The 23366-nt window shown below is 34.2% G+C and overlaps 5 protein-coding genes across 9 annotated transcripts; 4 read left to right on the plus strand and 1 right to left on the minus strand.

The window, feature by feature from the left end:
• The first annotated feature begins 1871 nt into the window (after nt 1-1871).
• LOC140838086 (uncharacterized) lies at nt 1872-2640 on the plus strand. The gene has a single exon (XM_073204174.1). The coding sequence runs from the start codon at nt 1954-1956 to the stop codon at nt 2494-2496; it is 543 nt and encodes a 180-aa protein (XP_073060275.1). The 5' UTR covers nt 1872-1953; the 3' UTR covers nt 2497-2640.
• Nucleotides 2641-5676: 3036 nt separating this feature from the next.
• LOC140840239 (uncharacterized) lies at nt 5677-6356 on the plus strand. The gene has a single exon (XM_073207481.1). The coding sequence runs from the start codon at nt 5745-5747 to the stop codon at nt 6297-6299; it is 555 nt and encodes a 184-aa protein (XP_073063582.1). The 5' UTR covers nt 5677-5744; the 3' UTR covers nt 6300-6356.
• A 709-nt stretch (nt 6357-7065) lies between these two features.
• LOC140840238 (hypothetical protein At1g04090-like) lies at nt 7066-11320 on the plus strand. 4 transcript variants are annotated; one of them, XM_073207478.1, is made up of 2 exons: nt 7066-7170; nt 9484-11320. In XM_073207478.1, the coding sequence occupies exons 1-2, from the start codon at nt 7113-7115 to the stop codon at nt 11088-11090; spliced, it is 1665 nt and encodes a 554-aa protein (XP_073063579.1). In that variant the 5' UTR covers nt 7066-7112; the 3' UTR covers nt 11091-11320. The 4 variants fall into 4 exon arrangements, with proteins under 4 accessions (XP_073063579.1, XP_073063580.1, XP_073063581.1 ...); XM_073207479.1 differs by lacking the exon at nt 7066-7170 and adding an exon at nt 8043-9285; XM_073207480.1 differs by lacking the exon at nt 7066-7170 and adding an exon at nt 8045-8459 and having other exon boundaries at nt 9130-11320.
• Nucleotides 11321-15307: 3987 nt separating this feature from the next.
• LOC140840240 (auxin-responsive protein IAA13-like) lies at nt 15308-18793 on the plus strand. Of its 2 annotated transcripts, none has more exons than XM_073207482.1 (5): nt 15308-15801; nt 16844-17133; nt 17542-17677; nt 17952-18013; nt 18541-18793. In XM_073207482.1, the coding sequence occupies exons 1-5, from the start codon at nt 15446-15448 to the stop codon at nt 18555-18557; spliced, it is 861 nt and encodes a 286-aa protein (XP_073063583.1). In that variant the 5' UTR covers nt 15308-15445; the 3' UTR covers nt 18558-18793. The 2 variants fall into 2 exon arrangements, with proteins under 2 accessions (XP_073063583.1, XP_073063584.1); XM_073207483.1 differs by having other exon boundaries at nt 15309-15801; nt 18550-18793.
• A 243-nt stretch (nt 18794-19036) lies between these two features.
• LOC140840241 (bifunctional TH2 protein, mitochondrial-like) lies at nt 19037-22412 on the minus strand. Its single transcript, XM_073207484.1, has 6 exons — nt 21900-22412; nt 21187-21295; nt 20781-21071; nt 20298-20706; nt 19952-20218; nt 19037-19715 (listed from the first exon to the last, which is right to left on the minus strand). The coding sequence occupies exons 1-6, from the start codon at nt 22091-22093 to the stop codon at nt 19318-19320; spliced, it is 1668 nt and encodes a 555-aa protein (XP_073063585.1). The 5' UTR covers nt 22094-22412; the 3' UTR covers nt 19037-19317.
• Between the last annotated feature and the right edge of the window lie 954 nt (nt 22413-23366).

The raw sequence follows: 23366 nt of genomic DNA on the forward strand, positions 1-23366 counted from the left end.
TCATTTTTAGATTTCGAAAGATATATTTTCATCATAATTTGTGTATATTTAGTGTGTATACACGGACACGCATAGTTATTTTAAAATAATCTTTTCCTAAATGTTGATAAATCATTTTATCATTTTTGTCTGGTCTTTTCCCAAAATATTTCCTTCTCATTGAGATGCAATAATTTTACTTATGCATTTCATCATTTCAAAGATGAGTATATTTTATTATTTTTATATTATTTTTATGTTATATTCTAATTTAATGAAATGGTGAGTATATTTCTATGTTATATTCTAATTTAAAAAATTATTTAATTAAGACATCAAATGATATTTACCTGTTGATTTAGCGGGTTGGCTTTGGTTTTTGACAGAAGCGGGAATCAGGATTTCACACAAGGGTCTATACTGAACTCAAATCATAAATTTTTTACATAAAAAAATTAATGCATAGAGATACATATTAAAGTGTTGGTATGATATAATTCTTATTTTAATATAAATCCAATTAATTTTTTTTTAAAAGACTGTGCGTGAGCATTCTAAAAAAATAAACGGGGCAACAATAATTCTTATTAAATTTAGTTGGCGAGTCTTTTATGAAGTATTTATTGGATTTTAGCAAGTGGAAGAGCAACTTCTGTAACTTTTAATCTAAAGTTAGAAACAAAATTGAGATGTTTATTTCAGCTTCTGTTTTTGTTTAATGGTTTAAAGTTACAGTTTGATATTTGAATCTTTAAATATTATCATATTTCACAATTATTTTCTAATTTTTATAAATATTTTTGGATATTTTTTTAAAACGTTAAATTTTATTTATATTGAGTTTTTAAGATTTTCAAATGAAATATATAAAATTCATAATCATATTTTATTACAAAAAAATTATATTTTAAAAAATTATTTTTATAATTTAAATTTTCAGATTTTTTACTTAATTTGTGCATTTATACAAATTGTTTCATTCATTTTTTATTATTATTTAATCTTATATATATTTTCAAACATTCATTTTTTATAAAGATAAATTAATTTTGATAAATAATATTCAAAAATTAATAATAAATATATAAATATATTATTGATGGTGTAAGTACCAAAATTTAAATAATTAAAAAAGACAAATGTGATGTAAGTTAAGAATATTATTGTAATTTTATATAAAAAATAGTTTGAAAACATTTTTTCTCCAAACATTCAATATTTAATTTGTATTAAATATTTCCAAACACTCCTTATTTTTACTTCTCATATATTTTCAAAAAATATCTAAAAAAATAATTTTAAAATAAAACAAAAACTTTTTCAAACACTCTGCAAATCCCTTATTTTTTATATTTTGTAAGTTACTAATATTTCAGATGCACCTCGTGCTTTATTTATGGTTTAAAACATGTAGTAATATAATAATGTCTTACTCTTTATTAAGAATTTATCTAAGAGAGTCAAAAATAGTGTTATGATATGACATTTAAAAAAAATTTATTCCAGATTATAGTTAGTTTATTTCAAATTATAATTTAATATTTCCTTAATTTTTATATTTAAATATGATTATTTCAAATTATAGTATGAGTTTTCAATATTTTTTACCATGATGTATCATTTTATTTGAATATAATGAAATAAATTATAATATAAAATTAATACCAAACATAAAATTATTTGTTTTCCATATTCTTCAAACTTAGTCATCCCGTGCACGTAAACATAGAACGTTATAGAATGATGGGGGAATACGTGTAACTTTTTCCACGTTTGCTGCCTAATTAAAATAATAATATAAAATCTATATTTAATTACCTATTTATATTATACCAATTTAATTATTTTACAATCCAACTATATAAATACGTGCTCCGACAAAACCATTTTTATTTTCCAATACAAACTTCTCGATCCTCTGAAATTTGTCTGTTTTTCATAAGCACTTGGAGCCCCACCGTCAACTTCAATTTCATGGGCAACTGCTGGAGCTCCGCCCTAGTGGCTGCCGTCGCGGTGGCAGTGGCTGCGCTGGTAATGGCTGCAAAGCCTCGTGACCCCAGTTTCAACCTCATCTCCATCAAGCTAACATCGTTCAAGCTCAAGTTCCCGGTCCTGGACGCCGAGGCGATTCTCACCGTTGAAGTCTCCAATCCCAACGTCGTACCCATCAACTACTCCGACACCACCATGTCCATATTCTACGACGGCAACCTCCTCGGCTCGGCTCCCATCGACGCCGGCTCGCAGCCGGCTCGCTCCAGCCAGCAGCTCCACCTACCGGCTCGGCTGAGCGGGCTCAAGCTGGCAAAACACGGGAAGAGATTCATGTCCGATGTGGGTAAGCGGGAGATGGTTCTGGACTCGACGGTGGACATATGCGGAGCCGCGAAGGTGCTGTGGTGGGACCACAAGTTCAAGGTGCACGTGGACAGTCACGTGATCGTTGATCCTGTGTTTCTTGATGTAATCGACCAGGATAACAAATCCCAGTTAGATGTCTTTGTGGGGTCTTAATCTGTCGATTCTGATTCCCAAAGAGAAAAATATAGAGTCGAAATAGTTTGATTCCAAGATCATTTGTTTTCCAGGCTTACTTTCTAATATGCAGAGCATGAAAAATTTATCTTGGTTTTGTTGAAGGCGAATCTGCTTATTAAATATTAATACTCTGAATGGGAACTCGTAGATATTCAGATATGGATATTATGGAATCAGGGTCTTATGTTCGAGTTCGAATTTTACGTTGGATACGGTGCCTTGAGAAGCCCTTTCGTTTCACTGTATTTTGAAGATGAATAAGGATAAAATTATAAAATAAATATAAAAATGTAAATCAGACCGTTTGGGTAGCAAGACTCAACTTAGCGTAACTGTAGACCTGGTCACGGGCAGGATAAAGTCCCGACCCTTTACCGGTTCGCCCGTGGTTGGTTACTGTCTGGGTCGTGGAATCGGTGTTGGGATCCAGATTTGGGTCCAGTTAAATGTCGACTTCGGATCCGGTTCGATTCTTTTATTTTTCAGAACAGTTCTTTAAAAAAAAAACGCACTTAAAGAATACAAAAAATTAATATTTAAAAAAAAATCTTATAGGATTGAACTTATATAACTCTATCCAATATTTCTTTATCTCAATCAAAAATCTATTTACATTTTATTTTATTAAATTATATTCACTCGCATTTTCTCTCATCATTTGTTCTGATCTTCTCCCGGTTGCGTCTTAGTGTTCATCATTTTTAATATATTGTGTTTGGATAGTAGCTTTTGACCAATCATTGAACAAATATTAAAAAAATTTCGGCCTTATGCTATAATGTCCAATATATTTTTATAATATTAAAAGATAGCTCCACTGCAATATTTGAAACGAGAAAAACTAGAATTTATTTTGTCATTATAGATAAAATTGGATATACTCGTGTTTTTTGCGAGCTTCGTCGCAAAATCTCAAAGTTTCCTTATCTGCTCCACTAAAATTAAAAGTAGTGATAAAATAATTTTCGAGTTCTTGATTGGAACTTGAGGATCCTCGTGGACATTTCGTATGTTCTCTTAATAAAAGTCGTGTTTTATTAAGTTTAGAAGTAATATTACTACTTGTAATAGATTGTATTTCATGTGGAACCATTTGTCCACAATATTTGGTTTTATATTCATTATAAATATCATATGAATGAGTTTAAATATTAAGCAAAATCAGCGAGATATTAGGAAATGTTTTTGTAACAGGGTCTAAAGATTTATAATATAATATTAACTTTTCTTGTAAATCATCTAATTTAAGTCTAGAATCTAAAATAAAAGCACAAAAATATTTTAGGAATTTGTAAAAAAATATTTTTCCTATTTTTCTTTCATGACATAAATACATTGAACTAAAACATTATCATTATATTTTATATGTTTACTAAAAATACATGCACTGTTACAACAATGTGTTAAAACTAAATCAAAGTAAGATAATAAATATCAGAAAATTGGTCACTAGCATCATTAAAAACTTTTAAAATTTCACAAATACAAGTGCATATGTTACATTAATTTGAAAACAAGTATATATCACGAATTTGAACATGTTGATGAAAAAATATAAATAATAAATCTTTATATTCAAAATACGATAATAACAATTTATATGTTAAATTTCAATGAGTTGTACGTCTCGTGTAAATTGTTTAGGCCTTATACCATTTAATTTGCAAAATTTGTCCATTGTTTCAAAACTTGGGAATGCTCCATAAATAATGAATTGTGTTCCTAATTAATTGAATATGTGATGATAAAATTTTAGTCAAGCTTGAACATATAAATTTAAAATATGACATGTGCACCTAATATGAAAAAATTTACTACATAGTGACGATTTACATATTTCAATAAGTTTAATAATACTAGAAGTATATGCACTATCATTATCAAAAGAAATTGAAAAAACTTGAGAAGTTCGACCATATTCATCTAAAATAAAATATAATCGATGTGTTTCGTCAAAATATTTATATGCAAGCAATCATTTTTAATATTTCAAGAATTATGATTCAAATGATTTGTAATACCCATAAATAAACAATTTTGCCAATTATCAGTCCAAATATCGGAACAAAAAGAAACTTTATTACTTAAACTAACATTTTTTTTTATCAAGGACTAAATTTTAAGTTTGTCTTTGAGAGTATTTTGTGAGATACATTTAACATAAAGATTTGCACTTGTTGAAAACAAATTTTCAAAAGATAATTTATCACTAAAATTTTAAAAAAAAGTTGTTCAACAACACAAAATTTAGTTTTCTCTTCTCTCAATTTAGATTTGTCAAATTTTAAAAGTTGAGAATCATTACTTATTGAGAAGAGAATATCGAATTTGAGAACGATCAATATCAATTTCTACCGGATGATTTTTCTCTCCGTGTCATGCCAAAGTTCCATAATCATATTATAGTTGAAATTTGTAAGTTTAGAACGATATTTACATTTGGCTTGCATATCACCAAAGGAAAGCGTCGTGTGTTTTTAAAGTTTGGCGACGGCTCAAATTTTACTTTTAGGTGCATCAGATTATTCGTACTTTCTTGACTTTGATAATGTCATAATGATGTGTTTGTTGAGCATCTTGTTCACGTTCTAGATGTCCCTCTTCGTAAAAATCAAGGTCACAATCATCGACATTGAATGAAGGAAAATCGTGATACTTGAACTCGGGTGGTATGACGCTCTTTCCCTTTCTTTTGTCACCACTACAACTTGATTCGGCTCCAGCTATTTGTATAAAATGAAATTGAAATAATTATGAAAATAAATCAACAAGTGACAATAACTCAATAATCAAAACTTGATATTTTGATAATCAAGAAACAACTGATAATTAGAGATTGAGAGAAAATTGTGTGAAAAATATGAAGGGAGTGAGATTAATTATGGAAAAAATTTCGTAAAAAAATAATTGAACAACAGTCGACCTACTGGTTGAGTCCGACCTGACCCGACGGACCGATTGTTGCAAAACAGCCACGATGAAGTGGCTGTTGATGATAATAAACGACCACAAAATCGTGTTAGTTGATTTCAAATGATTTTTTTGAAAAAATGAATGTTAATCCGTCGAGTCGACATCAGTCACGATAGATTTTCAACTTAACCGGCTTATCGACTTCGGAACCGGGTTTAAGCGTGAGCAATATAAAAATGTACTGTTTCAGACAACTCTCCTAACTCGTGCCAAAAACCCAATCCACACTTCACCAACGCGTCACCAGTTCCATGGCCAAAGAGAAGAAGTTCTGCTGGGGCTCCGCACTGGTGGGGGCGACTGCCGCCGCCTTCGCCGCGCTGGCAATGACGGCGAAGCCTCGCGACCCCACTTTCCACCTCATCTCCATCGATCTCACCTCCTTCAAGCTCAATTTCCCAGTCCTCGACGCCGAGACCATCCTCACCATTCACGTCACCAACCCCAACGTCGTCTCCATCAAATACTCCGACACCACCATGTCCATATTCTACGCCGGCTCCCTCCTCGGCTCGGCTCCCATCCAGGCCGGCTCGCAGCCGCCTCGCTCCTGCCAGCTGCTCCGCCTCCCAGCTCGTCTGAGCGGCCTCCAGCTGGCTCAACACGGCAAGAAGTTCCTATTCGACGTGGGTCAACGGGAGATGGTGCTGGACTCCACGGTGGACATTAAAGGCGCCGCGAAGGTGATGTGGTGGAACCACAAGTTCAAGGTGCACGTGGACAGTCACGTGATCGTTGATCCTGTGTTTCTTGATGTAATAGATCAGGAAAACAAATCACATCTAGATATCTTTGTGAAGTCGTGATTCTCGGATTGGAATTCATCTGCTAATCAAGATAGATATGAATTCCACATTTGATTCTGATTTTCCCGTTCTTTCCTTTTTTAACTTCCGGCACTAATAATTGAGTGAGGATTACTACCAATGTCAACTCTGGATTATACTTAAAAGTTATTCATAAGTGAGCTAAATAGTTTAATTCCAAGATAATTGGTTTTTAGAACATTTATCTATCTAAATGTTGCAGAGCTTGAATATTCGCCTAACTTTCTTGATTTTGTTGGTGGGTGAATGAATTCAATAAGGTAACTCTAAACATGTAGCTTGAGTTGCTCCGAGTACAAATTACAGTGAATAGATTATCTACAGTGTCGTGTGCGTTATTGGAATTGGTCTAAAGCGTGAGCTTTTTATTTTCTATCTGTAAGGCTTAGTGCATCAAAATGCGTGTCAAAGTTCTGGATTCATTATCAAATTGTATGACAACGTATTCTTGTTGAAATCCTTGTGTAGGTATGTTCTTGTCTTCCTAACCATCTATTTGCGAGGAAAGAAGCTAAGGTCCCTCTCCCTCTTTTTGTGTTTGAGGGCCTGTGGCTCCAACTAGTCAATATTACTGGTGCATTTCTCTGCAATACATGTTTATTCCTTTGGTTTTCAAGACGTTGAATCTGAATTTGTTGCTTTGTAATTTAGCCTGCACGCTATAGGAAAGATATGTCAATTATCTTGAATACTGGATACGGTATGTCTTTTGCATTTGTGATTTAGCTACAGGAAAGATGTGTAATACCATGCGCCAATCATCCTGAATGCTGGATACGGCATGTCTTGTGCATGGAAGCTTGTGGATGTCTGGAGCTTAGCTTGCCGATAATGCTACTCAGTTCTGAAGGTATGGGGTTGGTTCTACATTTGGGAAAGGCTGGCAGGTCTCATGTCGTGTATATTTGTTGTATCGTTTGCACTTAAAATTAAAGGTCAGATGAAACTCTTTCAGTGTCTGTTTGTTTGATGTGCTCTTTTGTGTCGTATAATATTCTGTTTCATAGTTACATCTTGTTGGTAGAAACAAAAACCGAGTGTTGTCATAAATTTAGGAGACTGCAAAGGTTGCCTTGTCATCATAAATTTAGGATTCTACAAAGGTTGCAAGAGTTGAAATACACTACATGACTGCGTTGGCACCACCTCCGTTGAGTTATTCTTTATTATAATTTATGATTCGCCACTCCATACTAAGTTTTTTAGTGCTTCAAAGTCAAAATTTGGTTAATTTGTACATAGTAGGTTTTTTGTGAGACGATGTCACAAATTTTTATCTGTGAAATTGATCAATCTTACTGATATTCACAGTAAAAAGTAATGCTCTTAGCATAAAAAGTAATATTTTTTCATAGATGACTCAAATAAGAGACTGTCTCGCCCAAATTTTTGCCATTTGTACAAACCGAATTAATTTAACCAGAATTTGAAATTAAACAGTCATATAGTTCATTTCTTTATAATTGAAAATTTGTTCATTCCTAAATTTTGCTATATTATTATCTATTCTTATCAGTACTAATTTTGTTAATTTTGAAAATTTTAAGATTACTATTACTAGTAAATTATTTCATATATTATCAATATTATTAGGATTTAAACTAAATAATAATAATAGGATAAATTGAATCCCCATAGTATTTATCGAGATAAAAAAATTGAAATTTCACAATAAAAAGGGGGTTTCCCGACCCCTTATATATTTTTAAAAAAACAATTATTTGATGTTTTGGTAAAAAAAAAAAAAAAAAATGTGACTGGGACGGGATATATGGGTCGGATCCGACTTGGGTCCGCAACAAAATGAATACTCTCCTGACTCCTCTGCCTTTAACTTGTTCTTTTTTTTTTGTCCTGCAAATTGCAATGAATGACTGAATGAGACGCGGACTAATGGAGGAAGAATATACGCACCTCTTCTACTACTGCGGAATTTGAAGCTGTAAATTATCAAAATCTTTGTAATATTCAATAGTAGTTCGTTTTGTTGTTTAATTTTCGGGAATTTGACGAAGAAAAGTTGGGCTGGTGACAAGATGCTGGGATGCAAATGCTTATATTGGAGCAGAGGCGCCGATTACAAACGACCGGAGCCAGAAACTTTCGCACTGCCTGGTCCGGTTCCCGAATGGTCCCAAGGCATGAAATTGTGGCTTTGAATTGTGTTTTTCTCGGCTCAATTGTTTTTTATTATATGGGTGTGAGAGACGGATTCATGCACGTGTTTTTCTTGGCTTCGTATTGGTTTTTTAATTGTTCATTGTGGCTAATGTATCGAAAATAAGTATGCCCTTTTAGCGTTCTTTGGGTGTTTTTGGATTAATTGGGTGCCCGATCATGTTGGGTTAAAAGTGAAGGATTCTTCATTATTTAATTCTGATTTTTATGTTCGTGGTTTGTTGTTACGCCGGCACCTTTTGTTGTGTATCTGGATTTTATCAATAGTGAGAGTGAGTTATTGTAAATTAACGAAATTTTTTATCAGGTTTTGCCCATAAAAATAGATCCTTTTTCTAGGATTTTCGACACCAGATAATATAAATGGCTTTATGTGGAAGTTTTAGGAGCACATTGTTGGAACTCACCCTGTTTTTTCCTCCTGTAATTTATGTACGTCTTGAAATATTATATTTGATTGTGTGAAGTATTATTCTTTTGGTTCTTTTTCGAATTATTGTGGATTGAAAACTTGTTTCAGGAATTAGTATCATGAACTCTTTATATTCTCATGCTATCTAAACAATGAAAAATTTACTTCTAGTGTCATGATTTCCTCCCCTCTGAACGAAATACTTGTTCCAACATGAAGGGTACTTCTCTTGAACCAAAGGCCTCCTTCATGTGTCTCTGTTTCTTCAGAATGGAGTATCATTTGGTCATGGTTTAGTGAACAAATACTGGAGGAATCATTCCTTACACAATCTATCTTGAGCCGAGCCGTGACATGTTTTGTTTCCAGACCAAAGTATGATGAGCTTATTTTCTGGTTGGCATAAAGCATCAGTTTCACATTACTTTTCAGCCTAACATCTTTATGTAATCTATTGTTTCATTGGAAGTGATACTCTTTTTGGATTGCATCGCTAGTACGGATCATTTTACTTTGGCCTTACTATACAGCCTTCTCTTATTCCTTAGTGGTAATTTGTATTTGAATATGCAGGTTCCGGATTTGGCGCATCAATGATTAAATTAGGAGAATTAGAAGTTTGCCAAATAACAAAGTTTGAGTATATATGGAGTTGCCATATGTCTTTGGATGGAAAACAAGGTGTTAGCTTCTATAAACCAATTTATTTGCCAGATGGATTTTTCTGTCTTGGTCACTACTGCCAATCAAATGAAAGGCCTCTAAGAGGGTTTGTCCTTGTAGCTCGTGTAGCGGCTAAGATTGAATTACATGGCAGTAGCAGTCTTAATTCGTACTATTTGCCTCCACTATTGAATCCCGTGGATTATTCATTGATGTGGTGTTCTGAGGGTGGAAATTATGACGACTTTAATGGATGTGGATACTTCTGGTTACCCCAACCGCCTGAGGGTTATAAAGCATTAGGCTTTTTGGTGACCAACAAGTCAGAGAAGCCAGATTTGGAGGAGGTCAAATGTGTTCGTGCTGACTTAACGGATGGGTGTGAAGCTTATAACTTGATTGTCAACACCCACTCTAAGTTTTCGAAAGCACCATTTGTAGTTTTGAGCATGAGACCTCTTCATCGGGGAATATACGGGAGAGGCGTGTCTGTGGGTACTTTTTACTGCAGTAGCTACTGGAGTCTAGAAGAAGAATTAAATATCGCGTGTTTAAAAAATTTAGATCCGAGTCTCCATGCGATGCCGAATATCGATCATATTCACTCTCTTGTCCGGCACTATGGTCCCACAGTCTTCTTCCATCCTGATGAGGTGTATCTGCCATCTTCTGTTTCATGGTTCTTCAGAAATGGAGCACTGTTGTTCAGTAGCCATAACTCTGGGGGTGAAGCCATTGATATTGAAGGTTCCAATCTTCCCTGTGGAGAGACAAATGATGGGAAGTATTGGATAGATTTTACTTCTGATACTCTAAGAGAGAATGTCAAGCATGGGAACCTGGAAAGTGCAAAACTTTACGTACATGTAAAACCGGCTTTAGGCGGGACTTTCACAGATATTGTGATGTGGGTTTTTTGTCCCTTCAATGGACCAGCCACACTGAAGTTGGGAATGATGAATGTAGCTCTTAGCCAGATTGGGCAGCATGTAGGTGACTGGGAACACTTCACTCTTCGAATAAGCAACTTCACTGGAGAACTTTGGAGCATCTATTTTTCGCAACATAGTGGTGGAAAATGGGTGGGCGCCTCCGATTTGGAGTTCATTGAGGGAAACAAAGCCATCATTTATTCATCAAAAAGTGGCCATGCTAGCTTTCCTCATCCGGGAAACCATATGCAGGGTTCAACAAAACTTGGGATTGGATTGAGGAATGATGCTGCTTTCAGTAATCATTACATCGATTCAAGCAAGGATTATGAAATTATTGCGGCTGAATATCTTGGAGATGAATTGGTCAAGGAACCATTTTGGCTACAATATATGAGAGAGTGGGGCCCAACCATTGTCTATGATTCAAGAACCGAGCTGGACAAAATCATCAAAATGTTGCCTGTCACGGTTCGATATTTTGTAGAGAGCATCTTGAACAAGTTACCATTGGAGTTGTATGGAGAGGAAGGCCCCACAGGGCCGAAGGAGAAGAACAATTGGATTGGAGATGAAAGATGTTAGCCTCTGATCCTCATCATTTATCTGTGTCTGAGTTTTGACAAGAGCTGATAGTTGATATAGCAGTTTACTTGTAAATAGTGTTTGATCAAATGAGAGTTAAATCTTGTAGCTCCTCCACAAGGATGTGTTTATAGCCATGAAAGTGGTCGTTTAATTATCGAAAATTGGTACAGTTCGTGATAATATTCTGAGATCATAATCAAGTTACCAATAGCTATGGGTTCCTAGTTTGATCTTGCATCCTCGTCTCTTTAGTTCTATCTAAATAATTTGTTAATAATTCATAACTTTAATCTCAATATTAATCAGTTAAATAAACACATTATTCATCACCATTCCATATCATATCCAGTCATTTTAATAATTATTAGTAAGAACAAATTTAAAGTTCAAAATTATAAACTCAAAGTAACTAATATAACTGTAATAAATGATTATTAAATTGAAACAAAGAGATTTTGAAGTGACAGTAGATACTTTAGTCAAACTTTGGAATATTTAGCAAACTCTGTTTTGCCGGCTACAATTCATTGCCCCAAGGCCGTAGTTGACTTTTTTGAAAGGAAAAATATAAGGTCAGGATCTTGTAATTTTCAAGTCATGAAAAAAAGCAAAAATTTGTATGAGACGGTTTTACATGTCGTATTTGTGAGATAGATTTTTTATTCAGACCACTTATGAAAAAAGTATTATTTTTTATGCTAAAAATATTACTTTTTATTGTGGATATGAATAAAGTTGACCCGTCTCAGAGATTATGATCCGTGAGACGATCTCACATTAGACTCACTCTAAAAAAAATATTATTTTTATGTTAAAAATATAATTCATCTCATAAGTATTATGAGATGTTGTTTTAGATATTTGCAAAATCGTAGGGGAAAGTAAAGTTGGATCCCATTTCGAAATAGAAGATAAAATTGTAATTCTATAAAAAAAAATTTATGAAGCAATTATATAATTATGATGTATAACAAATCAAATTGTTGAAGCACACGTTGTCCATGACTAATTGCTTGAAAATGTGATTTCTTTGCTTCTTTTGTTGCTCTCCCTCCTTCTGTCATGTCATAAATCGATGGAGACATCCAACGGCTCATCTGTCCCCTCCACTCGGTGCAACACACCTTATTCAACGGCACTGATTTGATGTTAAAGAAAAATCAAAACAGTTACAAAAATTTCTGAAATCTAGTTTGTATTATATTGTTTTATTTAATAATAATGAAATTATCAAATTGGAATTATAATATTAATTAATCCACTTAGTAATTATAGGGTCCGTTTGGTTGAAGGATAGGATAAACTAATGATTAGTACGTAAATGATAAAGAAAATGATTGTGGTAGGATTGTAATATATGGTGTAAAATAATATTAAGTTTGGTATGATTTTTAAGTGTAGGATAATTTTGACTTTTTTGATGAAGAGACGAAATTGCCCTTCTCCTTCGCGACGGCGATAGTGGCGGCGCCGGTAGGCGGCCGGTCGGAGACGGTTTCCTTCCTACCGGAAAATTATCGACGGCTTCTGAAAACCCGTCGCTACTAGCGACGGTTTTTGAGAAACCGTCGCTAATTTGACTTTTAGCGACGGTTTATTGGTTCACGAAACCGTCGCCGATCTTGTTTTGTGAAACCGTCGCCGATCTATTTTGAAAAAGCGTCGCTAATTTTAAATTTAGCGACAGTTTATAAAAAAACTGTCGCTATTTGCGACGGAATTTTACAAACCGTCGCTAATTTGAATTATTATTTTAATTCAGAGCAAGGGCTACTATGGTCATTTTTATTTCCAGTCTACCGGATAAAAATAATCCACCCTAGAATGCATTGATTTATACTCCAACTTGAACAGTGAATGTTGTCCAACTAATAGTCAATCACAAGTTCAAAAACCGAAGCAAACAAATGATTAATAGTGTATCCAGCTTTAATCCTACCTACCAAACTGGGCCATAATAAAGAATAAAATATCAATAACATGTGTATCATCCTAATAATTTGGGATAATACCCATTTTCGTCCTTTTCGTTAACCGCTTTTCCCATTTCAGTCCCACATGATTTTTGACTGCGTAAATAATCCTTCATGTTTTCAAAATATTCTCGAATTGGTCCATACCGTTACTCTGACGTTAAGTTTAATGTTGACTTGTGAAAAACTGCAAATATTAGCGACGGTTTTTCAAAAGCCGTCGCTAATTAGTGCCGTTACTATTTTCAAAAAATAAATTTTAAGTTTTTTTAAAAAAATTTATTAAAATTAATTTTTTTTATTTAATGGAAATATTAAACCGTCGCTAATTAGCGACGGTTTGTTACACCGTCGCTAATTAGCCACGGAGTTTTACAAACCGTCGCTAATTAGAGACGATGATCTAACTCGTCGCTAATTAGCGACGGTTTTTATTTCCATAAAATAAAAAAATTACTTTTAATAAATTTTTTTAAAAAAACTTAGAATCGGACTATGCTAACAATATTAATGATCTTAACTAAAACTTAAAAATTTACAAAAAATTAAAGCGAAAAAGTTTACCCTAAGTCGAAACTAAAATCGCGTAAGAGAAAATTTTTTAAGTGTTGTGAAGTGGTGTGTATGAAAATGGAAAGAGAGTATATTTATAGACAGTTTGTTTTATGCTTTTGGTAAAATAGCGACGGTGATTGCAAAACCGTCTATACTTCAAGGTTAATAATATTACCGTCGCTATTAGCGACGGTGTTACCAAAACTCGTCGCAAACTGTCTATAAAAATACTCTCTTTCCATATCATCCACACCACTTAACAACACTTAAATTTTTTTTCTCTTACACGATTTTAGTTTCGAGTTAGGGTAAACTTTTTCGCTTTAATTTTTTGTAAATTTTTAAGTGTTAGTTAAGATCATTAATATTGTTAGCAGAGTCCGATTCTAAGTTTTTTTTTAAAATTATTAAAATTAATTTTTTTATTTTATGAAAATATTAAACCGTCGCTAATTAGCGACGAAGTTTTTAAAACCTGTCGCTAATTAGCGACGGTTTATTAAAAATCGTCGCTGAACTGTCTATTCTTCAATGTTAATAATTTTACCGTCGCTATTAGCGACGGTTCTAGTAAAATCCGTCGCAAACTGTCTATTAAACCTACTCTAATTTTTCTCTCTTAAAATTAATTTTTTTTATTTTATGAAAATATTAAACCGTCGCTAATTAGCAACGAAGTTTTGAAAACCCGTCGCTAATTAGCGACGGTTTATATTAAACCGTCGCTAATGTCAAGTCAACGTTAACCTTAACTTTGGGATGACGGTAGGGACCAATTCGGGAATATTTTGAAAACATGAAGGATTATTTACGCAGTCAAAAATCATGTGGGACTGAAATGGGAAAAGCGGTTAACGAAAAGGACGAAAATAGATATTATTCCTAATAATTTCATTTAAATTCTTTGATTTAATTCAAAAATATTGTGGAAATACGTACCAAGTGTTTGTAATCAATTAGTGGATGGATTTTACTTTATTTTAGTATTAATTACAGGTTAGGTGTTGAGGCGAGAGAGGTTCGGGCCCCTACAGGTTGTCGGGTTGTCTTTAGGCTTCTTTGTTACATGAATATTAATCAACACCAAATATCTCGATATTTTCAAACTTAGATAAATTACATTGCATTGGAGCCTGGTCCGGTCTACAACCCCAATGCCGGTTCGTTCGATCTTGGGTGTGGGATAGTGTCCATACTCCATATAAATGGTTGAGATTTCACTTTATGAGGAAAAAAAATTAAAAAAAAATTAGGCCAAAAAAAATTATAGTAAAATAATGCTATATGTGTCCAAAATATAAATGTTATATATATTTTTTTGCAGCTATCATATTTTCATGTTTCTATATTTAATATTATTTTATCTATTCATACGTGGTTATCTTCGACAAATTTTGGTATTATTTAAAAACACTCATTAAATAAATATATAATGAAAATTTTCTAATTTTTTAAAAAATAATTTTACTAATTGATATGAAAACATAAATAGAGTATATTTTTAATGAATAAGTCGATTTAGATTGTGTAACTAGAAATGAATTTATTAGCGATGGTTCTGAAGTTTGTTTGGTACAATTAAAGTAAACATTAAGAAAGTTGTCCATTTGGGTGAGTGTGGGAAGGAATCTATAATGGCTGTTGTTGAGCAAAAAGCCGACACGTGGGGCCCACCTCTCCCATCAAACACCCACTCGTCCCCTTTTACTCCAAAATTTTTCTTTGCTCCGACAGAGAGAACACAAATAAAAACCCCGGGGATCCCCTGTCCCAGTCCTTCAGTTGAATTTACAGACTTTTCACAAAGTAAAAATATAATCTTGGATGCAAAGAGAGGTTATTCCCGGTGGCGGTGTGATTGCAGGTGGGTCGATGTTGGCTTTGTCGGAAGAATCTTCTTCTTACCCGGATGGGTCCGAGTTGGAATTGGGGCTCGGCCTCAGTCTCGGTGGCGGTGGAAAGGCTAAGAGTAAGACGCCGTCCGTGGCGGCTGCGGGAGGATCGTGGGATCAGTTCGCCAGAATCTTGACGGCCGATGATTTTCCTTCAGTGATCTCTGATAAAGATTCTTCGTCGTCGTCGTCTTCTTCATCTTCTACCATTAAAGCTAAAAACAATGGTTTCTGCGGTTCGAAGAGAACTGCGGAGCCCTCTTCCCCTCCGGGCCGTTCTGGAGTTAGGTATAAATTCGGCACCTTTTTAGTTTTATATGCTTTAATTTGTTTTTTTTTTCCCGTCCATCTTCCTTTTTTGTTGCCTGTCTTATTTCAAAATCCGCGTTTTATCTTCATATTTGTTCGATGTTTTATGTTGGTATGTGAATTCTTGCTGATACACGACTATGCTTTTGGTCTTTGCGAGAGAAAATTGCTGTTTTTCCCCTCTCGTGTGTTCCATTTGTTCCTGATATTCGCCTCTATTTTTTTTAATGTAATCTACTGTTATTAATTAATGGTAATAAATATTTGTTTTGATATGTATTTTGACAGCTTTGAATCGACCTTAAATTTCAATGGGAATCTCAAAGTATACAAAAATTGTCAATTTTGACTCGAAAAATCATGGAAACTCGTAAATAGCTGAAGATGCAAGTCTGCCACAAAATGACAATAATTTTTTAGATGCATGCAACTGTGGAATTTTGTTGTACTATTTTTTGTGGAAAGAGACAATTATCTATTTAGAAATAGTGAAACTATGTTAACTAGGAAGATTTAACATCATTTAACTACCCATATATTGTGGATAATATCTTAGTCTAGGAGATCTAAGATTAATATGACTTAACTAGAAGCCTTTTGTTGTCACAGTTTTATTTACTAAAAAATTTGTGTGCGGATTATAAGGGTACCAATCCAGTATTTTATAATTTTCCAAATGGTTGTAAACTTTGCAAAAACAAGTGTTTTGAATGTTACGTATCAAGTATTTTATATTCGAGTCTAAAACATAAAGGTTTAGTTTTGAAAAGCTTTCCTTTGAGAAAGAAGTTGAGCGTACCCCAACTAATCGAGGGGTCCAACTTTTGAGGTTCGACTTAGGTCTAAAAACTCTCAGGAACGGTCTACTGGCTTTGATTAGTTTCATATTGTTGCATTAAAATAAGTTGTATACTAAATCTATTTTTCGAAAAGAACTCTAATTCAGCTACTTAAATGATGGCTCAAGTGATTTATCTAATGTATTTTTAACTTTTATCCCTTTTGCAATTTGTTGAAGCAGTCAGGTTGTGGGGTGGCCTCCTATCAGAGCTCACAGAATGAACAGCTTGGTAAACCATTCAAAGATACCAGCTGTTGAAGAATTCACCTCAACCGTCGATAAATGTAAAAACGAGAATACAAACATTGCTGTCGAAAAAAGACTTTCCAGGACCTCTTTCTTTATTAAGGTGAACATGGAGAGGATACCGATTGGGCGAAAGGTGAATCTGAATGCTCATAGCTGCTACGAGACTTTGGCTCGTAAATTGGATGACATGTTTAGACCTGGTGCAGCAGTTGGCCCAAGAAGTAATTTTCTATCCTTTTAATTTGTTTCATACAAAGAACTAGCATAAAATCTAATGACATCTAGAAATGATGGTTAATTATCTCTCGATTTTTCCACTTTGACCCCAAAAAGCAATGCTCTACCTAACATGAAGTTGCAAGAGTACGATTAATCTCTATTTATAAATTACTGCTAATATATTCACATTTGCTATGTCACGAGTACGATCTCTTCTCTTGGGAAGAAGGGAGGGTTATGCGTGGATACCATAGAAATTGGTAAACGAGAACGAAACCCAGGGTTTTAATTTTTTTATGGTGATTTTCTTAATATTCTAGTTGTGGGATATACTAAGTTGTAAATGTTTACATGATTGTCGAGTTTTTGGCCCAGATGCTTGCGTGATTGCCAACTCTGAATTATTATAGGATCAAGTTTGGAGGAGCAAGCTGCCATGGCTGATATGAGATGCCCGGTGAGATTATTGGACGAGTCATCTGAATTCGTACTCATATATGAAGACAAAGAAGGAGACTGGATGCTCGTTGGAGATGTCCCTTGGCAGTATGTCTCTATCATATTGTTTTTATAAATGATCTATCTGAGCTGCATTCTTCTTACGCAGTACTATTAGAATGTGTTACTCTGTCACCATTCGTAAACTGCCCCTTTACTCGACTATATCTGCAAAACTGTTTTCATTACTCATTCTATATAATACATAAATTTAGTCAGCCCCAGCTAGGTTGGGAGTAACACCCGTCAGGACGAACTTTGGAACTTAATGTTGATTCTGAGGCATGGTCAATAATTTTACTATACATCTTTGCATTGACAGGATGTTTCTGAGCACAGTTAGAAGACTTAAAATCATGAAAACATCCGAGGCTAACGGACTTGGTATGTAAAATCCGAAGGTTTTTGCTGAATCTCAAACACGTGCCTGTAATATTTTCATAATTTGTTAACGCCCAGCCCATTTTATCCATCAATATTTGGTTTGCATATCCAAGAGCGTACGAAAGAAACACGAGAGAATTGATGACGCCCATTTGACAACACTTCTCTGATCTCAAACAGATTCAAACACGGGATATAGATGCTCTATAATCAAATAATTTTGGCATAACGGGCATGTCTTTGATCGCTTAAATATTTTGCTTTGACGTATTATATTTTGTCCGGAGAGCACTACAGTTTTTTTCCTTTCTTTTATGTACTGTAAGTAGATGTATCAGTCGTGTTTTGGTTGCTGCACCACAAACCCCCAAATTTTCTGTGTTAACGAAATCTGCGTTTCTCGTATGGATATATTGTTGGTTTTGTTTCATCTAAATACCGTTTACTTGGTTAGAATCATGTCATATGTTCTAGTATTTCATTTTATCTTGATTACGGTAATTTGATATTTTGATTGTGGAAATAAGCTTTTGCAGTTGAATAGAGACCCCCAAGTTACGATGAAAAGACAAACTGTAAGCACAAGTGCACGACCATACATGCAATTTTGCCTTTATCTTCATTCAACGAATGCATTACGGGTAGTTTACTTGGATGAATGAGATAAAAAATTGTTTGATATTAAAATGTGTTTACTTGGATGTGTTTGATTACTAAAATATTTAGTTTGATGTGAACTAATAATTGATATATAATAATATTTTATTTTGATTGATTACATTCGACATATGATTATAAATTACATTTTTATTTTTGTAATAATTAATAATTTTTTCAAACAAAAACATGAAGGATGATTTTTACATTTAATAATTTGATTGATTTTTGATAAATAATTAATGATTTGTTTGACGTAAGATAATCACGTTTGCAACCAAACTTTGACGGGGCGGAATTAATGATTTGTTTGATGTAAGATAATCACGTTTGCAACCAAACTTTGACCGGGCGGATAGTAGAACATAGAGTCAATTCCAAGACAAAGCTTACTAAACATATTGATAAATTTAATGTTATGAATACAAATCCGAAACGAAAGAGCCTGTAATAATCACTTGACCAACAGACTCAGTTCCAGTTCACAAAATCATCTAATGCGCTATTTTATTGCCACATGCAGTTATATTCCTCAACGAGTAAAAATATATGGTTAAGGTCTGACCAGTGGAATGGGACCTAGAGGATGGTGTGCTGCTTCACTAATCTTTTAATCCGTATAACAACTCCTTTTTCCAACTAGACGTCTATTGCCCCAAAAAGAATGCATATATTTCATCCCAGTTAGAGACTGTGTAAAGAGTACCCTTGAGATTTATGGAGCCACTCTCTGCAAGTTCTCTTTGTTTAATTATCAAACCAGAGAACAATGGAATGAAAGAAACACCAAAATGGTTCGCAATACTCTTCAGACTGGTACTCAAGTCAATGACAATGCCAATATCTGCTTCTAACAAGCAAAGCAAATCACCAAGTGAACCTCCGATGTAGATTTTCAAGGGCCTACCGTTGTTCTTGCTTGTAATGTCATTAAATGCTTGAAGCTTGTCTATGGGAGTCTCCATCTTCATGATAATGCCACCAGTGGAAATAGATTCTTGGTACACCAAGTCATTTGAATGTATATTCAACGCGTTTAGGCTACCTGTTAAGGAGTAAATGGAAATTATGATAAAATATCCATGACAGAATGCCAAGAGGGCTAAAGCTCTCTCAATCTTTTTTCTTTCAATCTCAATAATCTCCTCCTCATGTAAAAGAAAATATATTAGGATAATTAGGGTGGGAAATCTCTCTTCCCAACAAAATCTTATGATAGATACATCTCCTTGTATTAAATTTGTTTCTGAAAAGTATGTTTAACAAAAATAAAGAGCATACCTGACGAAAAGGCAGACTTAATTAGATCACTGCACCAGCAGTACGACAGAACGTGAACTTTGGTAGCACAATTTTTATCTTCCACAACATTCTGGAAGAATTTTTTACAGCCATCCTGAAAATCGAGGCGCTCACCAGCTCGTTTTATGTCTGATAGTTTTAATCCTTTCAGTGCATTAGAATGAATCAGTCTTGCATTAGCCCTCTTCTCGAAGTCGGATATTTTCTCCAGTGCTTTAAATAGACCTTCATAGTCAAGTCCCTCAGCTGTAATCACATTAAGCATAACAGTTAGCTACTCGGGATCAAGAAGGATAGGATGTTCTTGGAAGAAAATGTGTTGAACCTTGGAGAGATTTATCAATTCCAGCCTCGTGAATGATGCTTTCTACACATTGTTGATATTCTTCTACATACTGGCTGAAAAGATCGCTCCATGTAGTCCGAATATCCGCGAATGGCATTGGTCCATAACCATTGGTCGTTGTGAGTATTGCAAGCTCAGCTAAAAGGGCAGAGGAATCAATAGCAGTACAAGTCAAGTCAAAGTCGCAAAATAAGATGAGGTCGTCTTCAACATTGTTGAGGAATCTTGAGAAAGGAACTATGCTTTGCTGAACACTTGATTGAGCCCAGATGAAGTCCAACTCGAGATTCATAGCTCTATGGTAAAGTCTTTCTACAATATCTAGTTCTTCACTGGTTAAAGAAACACATAGTTTATCCAGCAAGTCTTCAATTCTTGAAGCTGATGCCTAAATTTAGAGAAGTAAAATTATGAGGGTTTTTCACAAGAACACTCCAATAGAAAGCCTCAAACAAAACATACCTCAAATTTTACAGAAGAAAGACTGTTGAGCCACTTCTTGTAGATGTGCTCACCATCATCAGGGTCTAGACGAGCCTGGATCTCCTTACTAATGAAGCTGTAGAGCCTCATGCATGGTGAAATCACGCTCAATGTATAAGCAGCAAGTTTTGTCTTTTCAAAAGGTGTAACAAGTTTGACAGAGAATTTTTCCTCTCCAACTTTTCCTGAGGCTGTTTCGGCCAAGAATTCTGTGTATTTCACTGTTGCAGCATCGCACGTCCTATCTTTGGGCGGCTCAAATCCCCATTCCTATAAATAAGCCACATAAATGAAAAAGAGAAACTCAAAATTGATACTTAGCATTGCATCGCTTAGGTGGCTCAAACGTATAATAAGATCAAGAATTCATTGATTGGGCCCTCACTCGAATAAGTGAATCTTGGTTCCTAAACCTCTTCATGACGCGTTTTCTCAACCCAGCAATGGCTTCTTTATCCTCCTCGTCATCTACATATTCCTCTGCCAATTCGTAACTGCAAATGGACAAAGTTTATCAACAGAAAAACAAAAGCTTCCCCCTCCATTCAACAAAGTTTCTTTTCTTTACTTTATTTCATTCAATCAGCCAATCCATGAAGATTTATCCAGTAGACGATCAAGGTCAATCCGGTGAAAAGAAAAACACACACTGAGGCCACCAGATCGAACACTCTAGCTGAAAACAGCTCTTCTGCCCAGAAACGAAATACTCTATGTGCATCGGCATCTCAACTCATGGATCTCTTGGCTAAACAAGTAAAGATAAGAGGATTAAACCATCCTTCTTACTTTTCTCAAAGCCATTGATTCATCATATATTTATTTCACAGTAGTTCTATGACTCAAAGAATCCTTTCCTACTTGATCCAACCGCCTTCAACAAAAGAGTTCGAATTTAAAGTATAACTTACCATAACCTCCCCTTGTCATATCAACCAACAAAACCCCACCGCCCGAAATTGCAAGACACTCAAATCATATAAACATGAAATTGACACGATCCAAAGTATATACAGAAACAAATAGTCAAAAAAACATAGATGATTTCTCTTCACAAAAAAGGGAAAAAAAAGACACACAATAATGACGGTGGCTTACGCATGAGCAAAAGCCTGAAGAAAGTAGACATCTTGAGAGATGCAATGAATAAAAGACGTGGGGTTCAAAGTTCCCGAAGCCAAGCAAACTGCAAAAGGGCTGTAAAGAGCTAAAGCCCTCTCATTCTTGAACTTTTTCCACAGCCTCTTCGCTATCCCTCCTTCATCCGACACCTGCAATTCGAAACTTCCCATTTCTTTACCTCCTCAAGATCAACGCAAACTGCACGATTAATTTAACTTTATTTTATTTTTATCTTAACCCTTCAAGTATGAGAAGGGTTGGTGGATTTTGGGGACGTGATCAAGATTCAAGAGTTGGTGGCAGTCAAGGATAGTATTATATGTATAAACAAACACCCATATATACCACGTTTGATTATGTAAACAATTTTTAATAGGAAAAAGTCGAGTCTGGATGCGCGTAGGCCTAGGAAAAATGGAATGGATAGTAAAAGACCAAGTTCGGGATGGTCTTTTTCAGGGACGAAGCGCCGGCAGTCAAATGATATGTATATGATTTGGGATTCTCGTGACTCAGTTTTCGCGTGATACAATACGTATGAAAATGACAGAGTCAACTCACTAATCTTTTTTATGCCAATAAGGGGTATTTGACTAAGTATTTTTTGATTGAAAAATAAAAATTATTCCATATTCTCTTTTTATATAAATATAATTATGTATTCATAAGCATAATTAAATCATATAAATTGGATTGGTTGTTTAAACCATAGTGTCACTTTTTAGAAATAATTTTTAAAATTATAATTTTTTGTTTGTTCGAGCAAAATATTGGTGATATACTTGTAATATTATCATATACAATAAGATTGTATTTGGATTCATGAAATTCGAATCCATAAATCTCAAATATATTTTTGTTGTCGTTGAGAAATAAGACTATAAATTTCAGATTCACTATTGGTATTGTTTATAAATATTTTATATTAATTACAATGAATTTCAAGTTCATCATATATTTGAAATTCATTTTAAATAAGTCAAATAATTATTTAAGAGTTGATATATTATTTTATTATAACAATGAAATTATTATCAAAACAACCTATTACAATTTTTATTTGCCAATTAAAAAAAGTTCTAGATGATGACACTAACACCTTCTCTTTATAATTATGTCACAACTAAAGAGATATACATGAAGACCGATTTACATTCAATCATTAGGAGTTGATATGAACAACATTCGACTCATCATTCTCTGGTCTATAAATGAGTGGATCTCATGTGAGATCGTCTTACAGATCCTAATATGTAAAACGGATCAGCCATACTCATATTCACAATAAAATGTAATATTCTTAGCATAAAAAATAATATATTTTCTAGGATGACCCAAATAAGAAATCCGTCTCACAAATACGAACCTTGAAACCGTGTCATACAAGTTTTTGCCCCTATTTAAATGTCGTTATTTTGATAACACTATTTGAATATACGAATT

This window comes from Primulina eburnea, chromosome 8, assembly GCF_022965805.1.
Source record: "Primulina eburnea isolate SZY01 chromosome 8, ASM2296580v1, whole genome shotgun sequence".
NCBI classification, from domain to species: domain Eukaryota; kingdom Viridiplantae; phylum Streptophyta; class Magnoliopsida; order Lamiales; family Gesneriaceae; genus Primulina; species Primulina eburnea.

Bases quoted from the DNA above. Each gene is read 5' to 3' on its own strand.
- LOC140838086 (XM_073204174.1), top strand. From the start codon at position 1,954: ATGGGCAACTGCTGGAGCTCCGCCCTAGTGGCTGCCGTCGCGGTGGCA.
- LOC140840238 (XM_073207477.1), top strand. From the start codon at position 8,357: ATGCTGGGATGCAAATGCTTATATTGGAGCAGAGGCGCCGATTACAAA. The intron at 8,460-9,483 runs GCATGAAATTGT...TTGAATATGCAG, and splicing joins GGTTCCCGAATGGTCCCAAG to GTTCCGGATTTGGCGCATCA.
- LOC140840239 (XM_073207481.1), top strand. From the start codon at position 5,745: ATGGCCAAAGAGAAGAAGTTCTGCTGGGGCTCCGCACTGGTGGGGGCG.
- LOC140840240 (XM_073207482.1), top strand. From the start codon at position 15,446: ATGCAAAGAGAGGTTATTCCCGGTGGCGGTGTGATTGCAGGTGGGTCG. The intron at 15,802-16,843 runs GTATAAATTCGG...TTGTTGAAGCAG, and splicing joins CCGGGCCGTTCTGGAGTTAG to TCAGGTTGTGGGGTGGCCTC. The intron at 17,678-17,951 runs GTATGTCTCTAT...TTGCATTGACAG, and splicing joins GTTGGAGATGTCCCTTGGCA to GATGTTTCTGAGCACAGTTA.
- LOC140840241 (XM_073207484.1), bottom strand. From the start codon at position 22,093: ATGGGAAGTTTCGAATTGCAGGTGTCGGATGAAGGAGGGATAGCGAAG. The intron at 20,707-20,780 runs GTATGTTTTGTT...CTCTAAATTTAG, and splicing joins TTTCTTCTGTAAAATTTGAG to GCATCAGCTTCAAGAATTGA. The intron at 19,716-19,951 runs GTATGCTCTTTA...ACTCCTTAACAG, and splicing joins TAAGTCTGCCTTTTCGTCAG to GTAGCCTAAACGCGTTGAAT.